Source organism: Vidua chalybeata, chromosome 29 (assembly GCF_026979565.1).
Source record: "Vidua chalybeata isolate OUT-0048 chromosome 29, bVidCha1 merged haplotype, whole genome shotgun sequence".
Taxonomy (NCBI): domain Eukaryota; kingdom Metazoa; phylum Chordata; class Aves; order Passeriformes; family Viduidae; genus Vidua; species Vidua chalybeata.
This window is the reverse complement of record NC_071558.1, coordinates 3,376,747-3,389,233: the sequence shown is the minus strand read 5'-3', so window position 1 is coordinate 3,389,233 and position 12,487 is coordinate 3,376,747. Positions and strand designations below refer to the sequence as shown.

Below are 12,487 nucleotides of genomic sequence, written 5' to 3'. Positions count from 1 at the left end.
GGCGGCCAATGGCGGAGCGAGGCAGCGGGGAGCGAGGGATGCTGGGAAATGTAGTACTCGGAATGGGGCAGGGCTCCGGGGGGCATGTGGGGTGACACGGAGGGGAATATCGGGGGAAAGCGAGAGGGACATGGGGGGACACAGCGGGGAGCACAGATGGGACCGGGGCAGGCACGGGGGGCTGCGGGAGGGGCATCTAGAGGGAGGACACGAGTGGGACACACGGGTGGGACACACGTGGAACATAGGGTGGGACACGGGGGGACACGGGGGATCATGAATAGGACACAGGGGTGCCACATGGATGGGACACACGAGTGGGACACAGAGGTGGGACCGTGGAGGGGACACAGATGGGACACGAGTGGGACACACGGGCAGGACACACAGGCAAAACACTCCTGGAAAACACAGGTGGCACACAGGGGACACAGGGGTGGGACTGTGGTGGGTCAAAGAGGGGACACACGGGTGGGACATGGATGGGACACATGGATGGGACATGGACGGGACACGTGGGTGGGGTTTGGGTGTGCGATCCCCCCGTGGGACACAGGGACAGGCGGGTGGCACTGGGAGCTGTGACAAGCAGTCCAGCCCTACGGCCCCTCTGTCCCCTCTGTGTGTCCCTCTGTGCCAGCACTCCCCACTTGCCCTTCCCCATCCCAGATCCTGCTCTCTAATCCCATCCTAAATGTGTCCCCACACGGGGACAGCCACCAGTGCTATGTCCCCATCCCACGGCCTGAGCCGGAGCTGGGCCACTCGCCAGCCTGGGGGGACAGGAGGGGACACAGCGGGGACATCCTGGGTGCGTCCCAGGCGCAGAGCCAGGCTCGAGGGACGAGCAAACCCCGCACATGTGACACCAGCCCGGCCACACGGGAGCCCCGAGAGCAGCGCTGGGGCGATGCCCCCCCAGCGCAGCCCCCCTTGGAGGGGGTGGGGGGTCCGTGGAGCCCCCCCCCGGCCCGGCCTGGCCCCCTGAGCCCGGGGGACTCTGAGGACAGTGCGGAGTCAGCGGGGTTAAGGGCAATAATTCTGCCGTAAGCAGCTTTTGGCTGCTCTGACCCATGTGAGCTTAGGCTGGACATCACTGTCCAGCACTGCCACCACGGCCACGGCGTCCCCACCACAGCCACATCGTCTCCACTGTGTCCCCATTGTCCCCGTGCTGCCCCCACATAGGGCTGGGCACCCCAAACTGGCTGTGCCCCGGGCATGTGCCCTCCACACGGCCCTGTGTGCTGGTATGGCCTCGCTGTGGCATCGCTTGGGGGACACAGGTGTCCCCAAACCCCACCACGGGGCACCAGGGGCAGCTGTGTGGCCCCGGGGTTTTGGGGTGACCCCACACCCCGTGGTGAGACCCCTTCCCAATTCTGGTCACATCTGGGCAGGGCACAGCTGGATTGCCAGCGGTGCCCGGTGTCACCATGCTGGTGTCACCACCCCGGTGTCACCACCCTGGCACCTCGTCCCCCAGGGAGGATGGTGACATTGTGGCATTCCAAAGGAACTTTTGGGGGACTGTGGAGCTGCCGGTTGAGGTGCTGGCCCCAGTTGTGCCTGGGGCGCTCCCAGACATGTGCCACCCGCCCGGAAACGGGGACGGTGACACTGCTTCCAACCAGGATTTAAATGCCACCAAGGTTAGGAGCAGCTGAGAAGAGATTTCCAGGATTGGATTTTTGGATGGAGATGCCTCAATTCCGGCTAAGCTACACTTTAAGCATCAATGTCCCGGGTCAGCCTCCAGGCACTGACACGGTTATCACCCTCCACGTGGCATCGGGGCGCTGGCGGGTGACAGCTCTGGGGGTGCTCTGTGGGGGCTGTTTGTGGTCCCTGAAGGACCCCAGAGCCAGAACCACCCCAGAGCTGGGATCCCATGGGACCCCAGAAACAGCACTCTGAGGGACCCTAGAGCCAGGACCCAGAGCCACGACCCAGATTTGGAACCCCAAAGCCAAGGCCCCAAAGCCAGGACTCCAAAGCCAGAACCCAGAGCCGGTACCCAGAGCTGGGACTCCAGAGGGCCCCAGAACCAGGAGCTTGAGAGACCCCAGAACAAGTAGCCCAAAGGATCCCAGAGCCAGAACCCAGAGGCCCCCCGATCTGGGACACCAAGGTATCCCAGAACCACAACCCTGAGAGACCCCAGACTCAAGATCCTGGAACCAGGACCCTGAGGGATCCCTGAGACAGGACAGAGAGCTGGGACCTCAAACCAGGACTCCAAAGCCAGTATACAGAGCCAGAAGCCAAGAGCTGGGACCCCAAGGGACCCCAGAGCCAAGATCCCAAATAACCCCACAACCAGGACTTTAAATGACCCCAAAACCAGGGCCCTGAGGGAGCTCAAAGCCAGGATCCAGAACCAGAACCCTGAGGAACCCCAAACCCAGGACTCCAGAGCCAGGACCCCAAATCCCAGGATGCAGCTGCCAACCAAGCCAGGTCTGGGGGTGCTCAGCAGAGCCATGGCCAGGCATCCCCCCAATGTGTACCCCAAAACCAGACCTGGAGAGAAGCCAAGCCACAGGCCAGTCCTTTAATGCAGGAAGGGACAGTCGGGGCTGGGCATGCCTGGCACTTTGAGGTGCCCAATTCCACGGATGCCATCCACGTGCTCAGGTCTCCTCGCCAGTGCTGTGGAGGGGCAAATGCCACCGGTGAGCCAGGACATTTGGGAGCCACAGGTGGGGGATGGGACCCCCGTGGTGACACCCTGGGGAGGGTGGCACCTACCACAGGCACTGGCAGAAGCGGAGCACGGCCTGCTCCTGCTCTGCAGTCTCGATGGAGCCGGGCCGGAGGCGCCGGATCTCGCGGATGGCATCACCGGCAGCCAGGTGCTGCTCCTTGCACAGGTAACAGGCCAGCAGCGTGCCCGTCCGGCCATGGCCCAGCATGCAGTGCACTGCCACGGCCTGGGCACAGGGACACGGCAGGTGGGTGGCACTGCCGGACACTCACATGCCCCCCTGGGTGACAGGTGATGCCCTCTTTGGCGCTGCCCTTATGGAAGTTCTGCCTGGTGTCACCTTCTCTCACCCCCTCCCCTCATCTTCCCAGGTGTCCCCTCTCGAAGTGTCAACCCCCTGAGATGTCACAGCCACCAGGTGTCACAGCCTTACCACAGGTGTGTGTTCCCCTCCAGGTGTCACTCTCCCAAGGTGTCATTCCTCAAGTCATCTCCCAAGGTATCTCCCCCACTAAGGTGCCATTCTCCCGAGATGGCATGTCCCTCCACCCCCTCCAAAGTGTCCCCCACCACCAAGGTGTCATCCTCCCAAACGTCCCTCCTCAAGGTGACCCTCCCCCCTGAGGTGTCACCCCCCCACCCAAGGTATTGCCCCCTCAAGGTGTCACCCTGCTGATGTCACCCCCAACCCTCGAGGTATTCCCCACCCTGAAATGCCACTTCCCCAAGGTGTCCCCTAAGTGTTCCCCCAGATGTCTTCCCTAGTGTTCCCTCCCCTGGTGTCTCTCCAGGGAATACCTGGGTGTCTTCTCCCAGGTATTCCCCCCTAGATTTCCCCCCCTCCGGTGTCACCACCCCAACTGTCCCCTCCAATCTCCCCCAGCTGCCTTCCCCAGGTGCCCCCCCAGTGTCTTCTCACAGTTGTCCCCCAAGTATCACCCCCCAGCTGTCCCCGAGGTGTCCCCGGCCATACCTCCCCGCGGCCATTGGCCTCCTCCACGATCTGCAGGAAACTCTGGATCTGCTCGGGGCTCGGGGGGGTGAAGTCGGCCACGCGGAGCCGGTGGAGCTGGATTTGGGGACAGCAGCCGTGGTGGGGCGGGGCCCGCTCGGTCAGGGACACCAGGTGTCGCACGCCGCGCTCCCGCAGGTACCGGTAGTGCCCCGGCTCCCGTGGCATCGCCAGCCCCGCCAGCCGCCCCTCGACCACCCATGAGAAGTTGGGGGGCTTGCATGCACCCATCGCCTGTGGGGACAGGGGACACTGCTGCTCTGGGGACCCCCGGGGCAGATCCCCTCGGATCCCCCAGGTCAGGACCCACAGGAGTCCCAGGTCAGAGTCCCCAGGTCAGGACCCCTGGAACCCCTATTTCGAATGCCGGGACCCCAGCAAAGATCCCCTGGGATCCCCTGGACAGGACCCCCAGGTCAGCACCTCTAGGATCCCCAATATCACCCTCAGGAGAATGTGGCCAGGTCCTCAAATCAGGTCCCCAGAAACCCCCAGGACCCGCAGTTCAGGCCCCCAAGACCCCCTCCCCAGTAAACATGGCCAAGCCTCCAGGATCCCCAGGACCCCAATATCACCCCGTCCTCCCCAAGAACATGGCCAGGCCCCCTGGGACCCCCAGTTCAGTCCTCTGGGACCTCCCGACCAGGTCTCCATGACCCCCAACGTCAGGACCTCAGACCCCGTTACCACCTCCCCAGGGATCCCAGCAAGGACCCCTGAGACCCCCAATTCCAACCCCTGGAGAACATGGTCAAGCCCCAATTCAGGCCCCTGGGACCTCCAGCTCAGGCCTCCAGACCCCCCAACACCATCCCCCTGGAGAACCCGGCATGCCTCCAAAAACCCCAATACCACCCCCAAAACCCCCTGGCCAGCACCCTTGGGACCCCTAAATAAAGCCCCCAGACCCCCAGCTTAGACCCTGCCCATCAGGACCCCTGGTCCCCCAAAACCAACCCCCTGGAGAACCTGCCCAGATCCCCAGGACCCCCAGGTCAAGACCCCCAGACTCCCCAGTTCAGACCCCCCAAGTCAAGACCCCCAAAACCACACCCTGGAGAATGTGGCCAGGGTCCCCCAAACTCCCCTACAGCCCCTTGCCAGGACACGTGGGACCACCAAATAAAGCCCCCAGACCCCTCAATTGAGACCCCTCATGTCAGGACCCCCGGGCCCCCCAAAACCACAGCCTGGAGATCGTGGCCAGGGTACCCCAAACTCCCCTGCACCCCCTTGCCAGGAGTCCCAAATAAAGTCCAAATTCAGACCCCTCAACTGACACCCCTCATGTCAGGACCCCCATACCCACCCCTAAGGAGAGTTTAACCGGCTCCCCTAATTCAGCCCCCCCCCCCCCCCAATCAGCCTCCGAGACCCCCGTTCAGCGCCCCGGGCCCAGCTCCGGGCCCCCCGGTCCCCGCAGGCCGCAGCTCCGGGGCCGGGCCCCGCTGGCCCGGCCTTGCTCCGTTCCCCCCAGCCCCCGTGTCCCCCCGGCCCCGCCGTACCGGGGAGGCCGCGCGGGGCGGAGCGAGAGCGCGCCGGGCCCAGCTGAGGCGGAGCCGGGCCCGAGCTGAGGCGGAGCCGGGCCGGAGCTGAGGCGGAGCCGGGCCCAGCTGAGGCGGAGCCGGGCCGGAGCTGAGGCGGAGCCGGGCCCAGCTGAGGCGGAGCCGGGCCCAGCTGAGGCGGAGCCGGGCCCGAGCTGAGGCGGAGCCGGGCCCAGCTGAGGCGGAGCCGGGCCCGAGCTGAGGCGGAGCCGGGCCCGAGCTGAGGCGGAGCCGGGCCGGAGCTGAGGCGGAGCCGGGCCCAGCTGAGGCGGAGCCGGGCCGGAGCTGGGGGGAAGCTGGGCACGAGCTGAGGCGGAGCTGAAGGGGAGAGGGCCGGGAGAGGCCGCAGCGAGCGACGGAGACGGCGCGGGGGTGACACAGGGGACAATGGGGACACGGGGAGGTCGGGTGGGTGTCGGGGGGACAAGGAGGGGACCCGCGGCTGCGAGGCCGCGCCGGGACACGGGGCTGTGGGACACGGGGCCGTGGGACACGGGGCTGAACCTCCGCGACAGCGAGCTAGAACTCCTGGGACAGGGGTCTGCAGGACTGGGGGGCTGAATCCCCCAGGACAGGGGGCTGAGCCCCTCAGGGTTCTGGGACTGAGGCCCGCGGGATATGGGATTGCCACTCCGGGGCGCTGGGACTGACCCTCAGAGGCTCCAGGACTGAACACCTCGAGACTCTGGGACTGCACCAGCGGGACACAAGGCTGGACCCTTCAGATGTGTGTGGGACAGGGGCTGTAGGGCGGAATCCCCGGAATGCAGAGCTGCACCCCCTGGGACTCCAGGGCTGAACCCCCCCAAGGGCTCCAGGACTGCACCCCCAGAGCTCTGTGTCTGAATCCCCCAGAATATGGGACTGTGCCCCACCAGGACATGGGGCTAGACCCCCCCGCAAGAGCTCCAGGACTGCACCCCCAGGGCTCTGGGATGTGGGACTGAACCTCCCCAAGCTTGAGGACACTGAGCTGTCCCAGGGCTGCCCCCCAACAGTCCTGGCCCCTGAGTTCTGCCTAGGGGCTGCCAGGGGTGCACATACCCCCCAGGACTACCCTGTCCCCAGCTCAGCCCCATGTCCCCAAACCAGAGCAAAGCCCTGGGCTGGGAGCCCTTTCCCCCCTTCCCCCCTCACCCTAGGGAGCATCTGAGCCTGGATCCATCACCTGAGGCCCGCAGTGCCTTGGTGGGCTTCAACCCATTCCCCCACCCCTAAACACCACCAGCACCCTAGAAACCTATTTCTCCATTTATGCGATGTTGGGTGGCTTTGGGGGAGGGGGTTACACAGCAGGGATCGGGGACACCCCCCACAGCCTCAGGGCTTCAGGTACACCTCGTCCACAATCTTGTAGGGGAAATTCCTCCAGCCAAAAATGGGAGTTTGGCTAGGTGTGTCATCTATGGCCAACAACACCCCCAAGTCGGAGATTCCTGTGTCCCACATGTACACGGACGAAATCTCCCCCACAAAGGACTGCTTGGCATCGAAACCACCTCCGAAGCTATCCTGGTCCTGCCCCAGCAGGATGGACGCTGGCACTCCCACCGTGTATCCCTTCTGCAGCCCCTTCCTCGGCCAGGGCTTCCCGTTGAACCAGAATCCCACGATGCCCGTGGAGGATTCCCAGCTGACGCAGACGTGCTCGCTCCTCCCAAGAATTTCAGGCACCGTGAAGGACAAGAACTTGTTCCCCACGTAGAGCTCATATTGGCCAGGTTTGGGCTTGAAGAGGAGGATCTCGTTGCTCTGTTCTTTGGTGGCGTAGGAGAAGAGGCTGTAGGGCCGTGTGAGGTCAGTGTAGGACCTCAGGCACACGGTGAAGTTGTTCAGGGGCTGCTCCAGCTTCGCCGTCACCTGCACGTGGGCGCTTTGGGACTCTTGGGGGAACACGAACACGGAGCTGCCCAGGTCTGGGAGAGGTGAGACAGAGGTGGCTGCTCCTGCCATTGCCAGAGGTGACCTCCAGCATTAGCCCCCAGGGCAGCTGCCACCACCACCAGCTGTGGCACAGGGTGTAGAGTCCCTGCCGCTCTCCACTGCTGTCCCCCCATTTCGGTCCTCAGGGTACCCCTTTGCCATCATGTCCCCTCCTGCCACCCTTGCCAAGACCCCTTGCTGTGCCCTGCATGGCCCCTCCTTGCAGAGCTCGGGGTGCCCCTTTCACTGCATGGTTACTGTGGGCTCCCCTATACCCCCTTTGTCCCCACCCCACACCCTTTTGGCACTCAGGGTGCCCCACTGCCCCCATAACCCCCCCTGGCATGTCCCCATGCCCCCCTCTGCACCCCCCTATCCCCATGTCCTGCAGGGGGTCCCGGTGTCCAACCTTGTGGGGCCGTGGGACCAAAGAGCGCAGCGAGGATGAGGAGGCAAAGCCACAGCAGCCCCATGGCGTCGTCGAACCCAGCCACTGTCACCACCGTAAGAAGAGAGGACCTTGGAGCCACCCGGAGCTGCTCAGAGGCTGCTCCGAGGACACCCAAGAGTGACAGTGACTTTCGTGGTGACACTGACCTTCGTCCCCAAGCCCCAGGGCTGTTGGGAAATCAGCCCGGGGATGGCGTGTGAGTGCGGGAACTGGCTTTGAGTACAGTCCCCCTGTCCCCAAGAGAGGGCCCTTCCCATTCCTGACTCCACGTGGGGCTGGGCAGTGCTGGAGCCGCTGGATCCGAATCCTGCCCGTGCAAGGACGGCCATGGGACAGCTCAGGGGAAGTGGGAAGGGAATGGGTGCCCCAGGTGTTGGTGTCAGTCAGGGGGACCCTGTTCCCAGCTGGGGAACCTTCTTCATGGTGGGTTGTAGAGGTGAAGGGGTGCTGGGTGCTGGGGAGATGGGTGTGAGAAATGAGGATGAGGAGGGGACAGTGGGGACCGAGGCCACCCCTGCCCCAGACCCTGCAGCCCTCAGGCCTGCAGTGCCTCCCGGAGCCGGGGTTTCACCACCACATCTCCCTTCACCTCGTAGCTGAGGCTGTTCCAGGCCAGCAGCGCGGGCGGCAGGCGCAGGGACAGGAAGGCTGCGCGCATCTTGTCCGGCGACAGCCCCGTGTCCCACAGGTAGACATCGGTCAGCTCCCCTGAGAAGGAGTTGTAGAGGTCAAAGCCACCACCGAAGCTGTCCTGCTCCTGCCCCAGCAGGATGGCAGCCGTGGCCCCCACCGTGTAGCCCCTCTGCAGCCCCTTCCTTGGCCAGGGCTTCCCGTTGAACCAGAACTCGACGACGCCGGTGGCGGATTCCCAGCTGGCACACACGTGCTCCCAGTCCCTGCGGCCCTCGGGGACGCGGAAGGTGACAAACTTCCCCCCCACGTAGAAGCGGTACTCCTCGGGTTTGGGTTTGAAGAGCAGGATCTCGTTGTCCTGGGCTTTGGTGGCGTAGGAGAAGAGGCTGTGGGGCCGTGTGAGGTCGGTGTAGGAGCGCAGGCACACGGTGAAGTTGTGCAGGGGCTGCTCCAGCCGCGCCCGCAGCACCACGAAAGCATCGCTGGGATCCTTCCGGAACACGAACACCTTTCGGTACAGGTCTGGGGACAGCAGAGGGGACCTGCTGGGAGGCTGGGGTGTCCCACAGTCCTCTCTGACTGTCCCTGAGCCTTCCTCTGTCCCCTGCTCCAGCATCCTACAGCCCTGCTGACCAAGAGTGATCCAAGAGCTGCTGCCACGTCCCCTCTGGACCTGCCCTGCCCCGTGCTGGCTTCTGTCCCCCCACAGTGGTGTCCCCCCTACCTTCCTGGGTCACGATCCCCACGAGCCCGGCCAGGATGGGCAGCCAGAGCTGCAGGTGGCCCATGGTCGGTGCTAGAGCCGGGCGGGCACGGCGCTGCGGCCGGGTTTATGTGCCCGAGGAGGGGAGGGGACTGCGGGGGGATGTCCCCAATCCCATCCTCAGCAGCCTGGCGTGCCCAGGAGGGCGATTTCATGCCCAGGATGGGTGACTTCATGCCATCACGCGGCCAAGCCACAAGATCTGGGGTCACCTGCCTGCACAGGGCTCCCCTTTGAGCTTGGCTCTGGGTGTGTTCTTCCCCCCGCAGGGGACAGGGACACCCCAGCCGTGTGTCTACCCGGGTGGTGGGGTGGGGACACCCCGGACACTCCTTCCCCAGGTGTGCCTGCTCTGGGCAAACCCCCATTGGAGGGTGGTTTGATTTGGGATCATCAGAGGGGTGCAGGGAAAGGTTCCCCTGGCCCCCCTGCCCTGAGCCACAGTTCAGAGGCACATCCTGGGCTCTGTTCTCCCTGTCCTGCCCGAGGGAACAGAGATGGAGCCGTGGACACTGGGTGTCCGAGTGTCCTGGAGTGACCATGGTGACCCAAGGGGACAGGCAGATGGGAAGGGGGAAGGTTTTGCCTGCCCCAGATGATGGTGCCAGGCAGAGGAGCCGGAATCTGGGCTGGGGGTGTAGACTTCCTGCAGGGATTTGATGGATCCCCAATTTTGGGGACAATGTGGGCTCATTCCCCACTGATCAGTCCCCCAGTTTAGTGGGGATGAACCCCCAGCTCCTCCAGGACTTGGCTCAGGCAGAGCAGCCCCCTTGTCCTCACTCTTGTGCCCGTGTCACACCCGTGACTGCACGCGCCCAACCCTCGTGGGCTCTGGGTATAAATGCCCCCACTCCCCCTTGGCAGGCTGCACAGCTTCCTTAGGAACTTTTCCTGCCAATTTGGAGGCACGAGGAGCGCACACCCCCCCATTTCCTGTCCCCCCATCACTGCCCAGTCCGATCCAGTCCATTAACTGGGCTGGATGAGTGCCTCTGGCAGTTGTGTTTATTGTGTGGAATTCCCACTGGATCCTCTAGGCTTGTCAGGAGAGACGGCAAAAATCCCATCACTTCTGAAATCTCCCCCTGGAGCTGGGGGGGGCGGGCCGGGGCTGAGCCCTGGGGATCCCCCGGGAGTCTAGGGTGACCCCCCCGGGCAGCCTGAAGCACGCCAGGGCTGTCTGTGTTGGGCAGTTGGAGAGTCTGGTCCCAATGAAGGGGCTGAGACCCCAAGGGAGGGGACAGAGGGCACAGAACGGGGGGTCCTGGGGGAGTGTTGGGTGTGGGACAGAGGCTGTGGGGCTGGGGGGGCACTGTGGGGCCAGGGGTCAGTGCCCAGAGACAGGTGCCAGGGTGCCAAGGCTTGTGCCAGGTGGCCAGGGGTCAGTGCTGGGTGGCCCAGGCCAGGCTGGGGGTCAGTGGTGGGAGCACAGGGGTTGGTGCTGGGGCATCTGAGGCTGTTGCGGGGGGGCCAGGATTCAGAGTGCCAAGTCTGGTGTCAGGGGGCCGGGGCTCAGTGCCGGGGGTCCAAGTCCGGTGCCATGGGTCCGTTTGGTTCTGCGGTGCAGCCCCCGGAGCTCGGCAATCCCGGAGCTCGAGAGTCCTAGAGCTCAGCAGTCCCGGAGCTCGGCAGTCCCGGAGCTCAGCAGCCCCCGGCAGCACCGGCATCGCGGCGGCAGCGCCGGGCGAGCAGCTGCGCCAGGGGCCCGAGGCCGCAGTGCAGCACCCCCAGCCCCTCGCTCAGCCCCAGCGCGAGGTCGAAGTGCTCGAAGGAGCCGCAGGTGGGCTCCAGCAGCCCGGCCTGCAGCAGGAACTCCGCGGCCAGCCCCGCTCCGTAGGGCCCCCAGAGCCCCAGGAAGAGCCACGTGAGCCCGGCTCCGGTCGCCCAGCTCGCCCTGAGGCGCGGCACGGCCAGCGCGGCCAGCAGCAGCCCCGCGGGCAGCAGCAGCAGCAGGCAGAGGCAGAGGGCCAGGTGCAGTAGGTACGCCGGTGCCAGGATGCCCACGCTGCGCTGGACGCAGGCGGTGCCCGCCGCCACGCCGCTGACCAGAGCGGCCGGCGTGGCCAAGAGCAGCGCCACTGCCCACAGGACCACGGCCAGGCGGCGGCTCCGGGGATCCCAGCGAGCCCAGGCGGTGCCGCAAGAGCTGCTGGCCACCAGCAGCGCCTGGGCGAAGACGCTCCAGTGCCACAGGAAGTGCGTGAGGCGACACAGCCCCGTGCCAAGGTGCCAGCCCCACGCCACGCCCGCGGCCAGCTCCGGCAGCAGCGCCGCAAACAGCGCCGTGCCCAGCGCCAGCTGTGCCACCAACGCGCGGCTCTGCGGCCACCGCCACGCCTGGGGACGCTTGGCCAGGGCCACCAGCAAGGCGCCGGTGGCCAGCGCGGCCGCGGCGCAGGTGGCGGCCAGGAAAGGGGGAGCCACGCGCTGGAAGAGGGGACAGAAGCGGTTGTGGCAGGGTGTGGCGTCGTAGTCCAGGAAGGTGTCGTTGCTGTAAGTGTCGTTGTAGGAGGAGAGGTCGCCCATGATTTCCTCCAGGTCCAGGGTGCCCGGGGTCTCCAGGATGCCGGGGGTCTGCGGGTGAGGGTCATGGGCATCGGGCAGGTGCCACATCCCCCTGATTCCGGCCCTGGGGCTGCCCCGCTGCCGGTGCGGGGATCGCGGGCAGCCCCGGGGCGGGCTGGGCAGGGCAGGGCGGGTTATCAGGGAGGGACACACGGGGGGCACGGCTGGGACAGCCGGGCTGCGGGATGGGGCCGTTTTTTCACAGGAGAGACACGGGGAGGATATAGAGCCCGGAGGGTGGACACAGACCCTGTGTGGGGACACGGACCCCCATGATCCTGCTCAGAATTGGGGACCCTCATGTTCCTGCTCAGAACTGGGGACTCCTAAACCCTTAAACTCCCCTAAACCCCACTGAGCACTGGGGATTCTGTGGTCCTGCTCAGAACCGGGGACCCTCATGATCCTGCTCAGAACTGGGGACTCTCAGGGCTCTGCTCAGTGCTGGGGACTCCTAAACCCCTAAACTCCCCTAAATCCCACTGAGTTCTGGGGATTCCCATGGAATCAGCACCAGGGATCCCCTAAGCCCCACTCAACTCCCCTAAATCCCACTGGAGATTCCCGTGACCCCCAGCCCTCCCCTCCATGGGGATGGGACATCACCAGGGACAGGAATTTGGGGGGGGTCACTCACCACGGGGATACAATTGCCCATGATGGGTTTCCTGCGATGCTCCTCCGAGTCTGGGGGCTCTCTTGGGTGCTGGGGGTGGCACCTGGGACTCAGGGGTGGCCACTAAAGGGTGGCCACTCGGACAGGCACCCGTGGCTCAGGAGTGGCCACTCGGACAGGCACCCGTGGCTCAGGGGTGGCCACTCGGACAGGCACCCACGTGCCAGGAGGTGTCCGGGGGTGACTTCTCTGCTCTCTCTGCCTCGGCAC

The 12,487-nt window shown here is 65.3% G+C and overlaps 4 protein-coding genes and 1 long non-coding RNA gene across 5 annotated transcripts; 1 reads left to right on the top strand and 4 right to left on the bottom strand.

Moving 5' to 3' along the window:
* Positions 1 to 2,540: 2,540 nt before the first annotated feature.
* On the bottom strand, positions 2,541 to 5,312 carry DUSP23 (dual specificity phosphatase 23). The gene is made up of 4 exons (XM_053967280.1): positions 5,225 to 5,312; positions 3,681 to 3,953; positions 2,752 to 2,933; positions 2,541 to 2,652 (listed from the first exon to the last, which is right to left on the bottom strand). The coding sequence occupies exons 2-4, from the start codon at positions 3,948 to 3,950 to the stop codon at positions 2,634 to 2,636; spliced, it is 471 nt and encodes a 156-aa protein (XP_053823255.1). The 5' UTR covers positions 3,951 to 3,953; positions 5,225 to 5,312; the 3' UTR covers positions 2,541 to 2,633.
* A 1,190-nt stretch (positions 5,313 to 6,502) lies between these two features.
* Positions 6,503 to 7,679, bottom strand: LOC128801410 (serum amyloid P-component-like). Its single transcript, XM_053967279.1, has 2 exons — positions 7,596 to 7,679; positions 6,503 to 7,179 (listed from the first exon to the last, which is right to left on the bottom strand). Exons 1-2 carry the CDS (start codon positions 7,657 to 7,659, stop codon positions 6,584 to 6,586), a joined length of 660 nt encoding a protein of 219 aa, XP_053823254.1. The 5' UTR covers positions 7,660 to 7,679; the 3' UTR covers positions 6,503 to 6,583.
* On the top strand, positions 7,099 to 8,500 carry LOC128801412 (uncharacterized). Its single transcript, XR_008435184.1, has 4 exons — positions 7,099 to 7,188; positions 7,578 to 7,833; positions 8,234 to 8,325; positions 8,407 to 8,500. It is a non-coding gene; the product is annotated as an uncharacterized LOC128801412 (long non-coding RNA).
* LOC128801409 (serum amyloid P-component-like) lies at positions 8,158 to 9,086 on the bottom strand. The gene is made up of 2 exons (XM_053967278.1): positions 8,995 to 9,086; positions 8,158 to 8,792 (listed from the first exon to the last, which is right to left on the bottom strand). Exons 1-2 carry the CDS (start codon positions 9,056 to 9,058, stop codon positions 8,173 to 8,175), a joined length of 684 nt encoding a protein of 227 aa, XP_053823253.1. The 5' UTR covers positions 9,059 to 9,086; the 3' UTR covers positions 8,158 to 8,172.
* Positions 9,087 to 10,214: 1,128 nt separating this feature from the next.
* On the bottom strand, positions 10,215 to 12,487 carry LOC128801408 (atypical chemokine receptor 1-like). The gene is made up of 2 exons (XM_053967277.1): positions 12,239 to 12,487; positions 10,215 to 11,610 (listed from the first exon to the last, which is right to left on the bottom strand). Exons 1-2 carry the CDS (start codon positions 12,257 to 12,259, stop codon positions 10,678 to 10,680), a joined length of 954 nt encoding a protein of 317 aa, XP_053823252.1. The 5' UTR covers positions 12,260 to 12,487; the 3' UTR covers positions 10,215 to 10,677.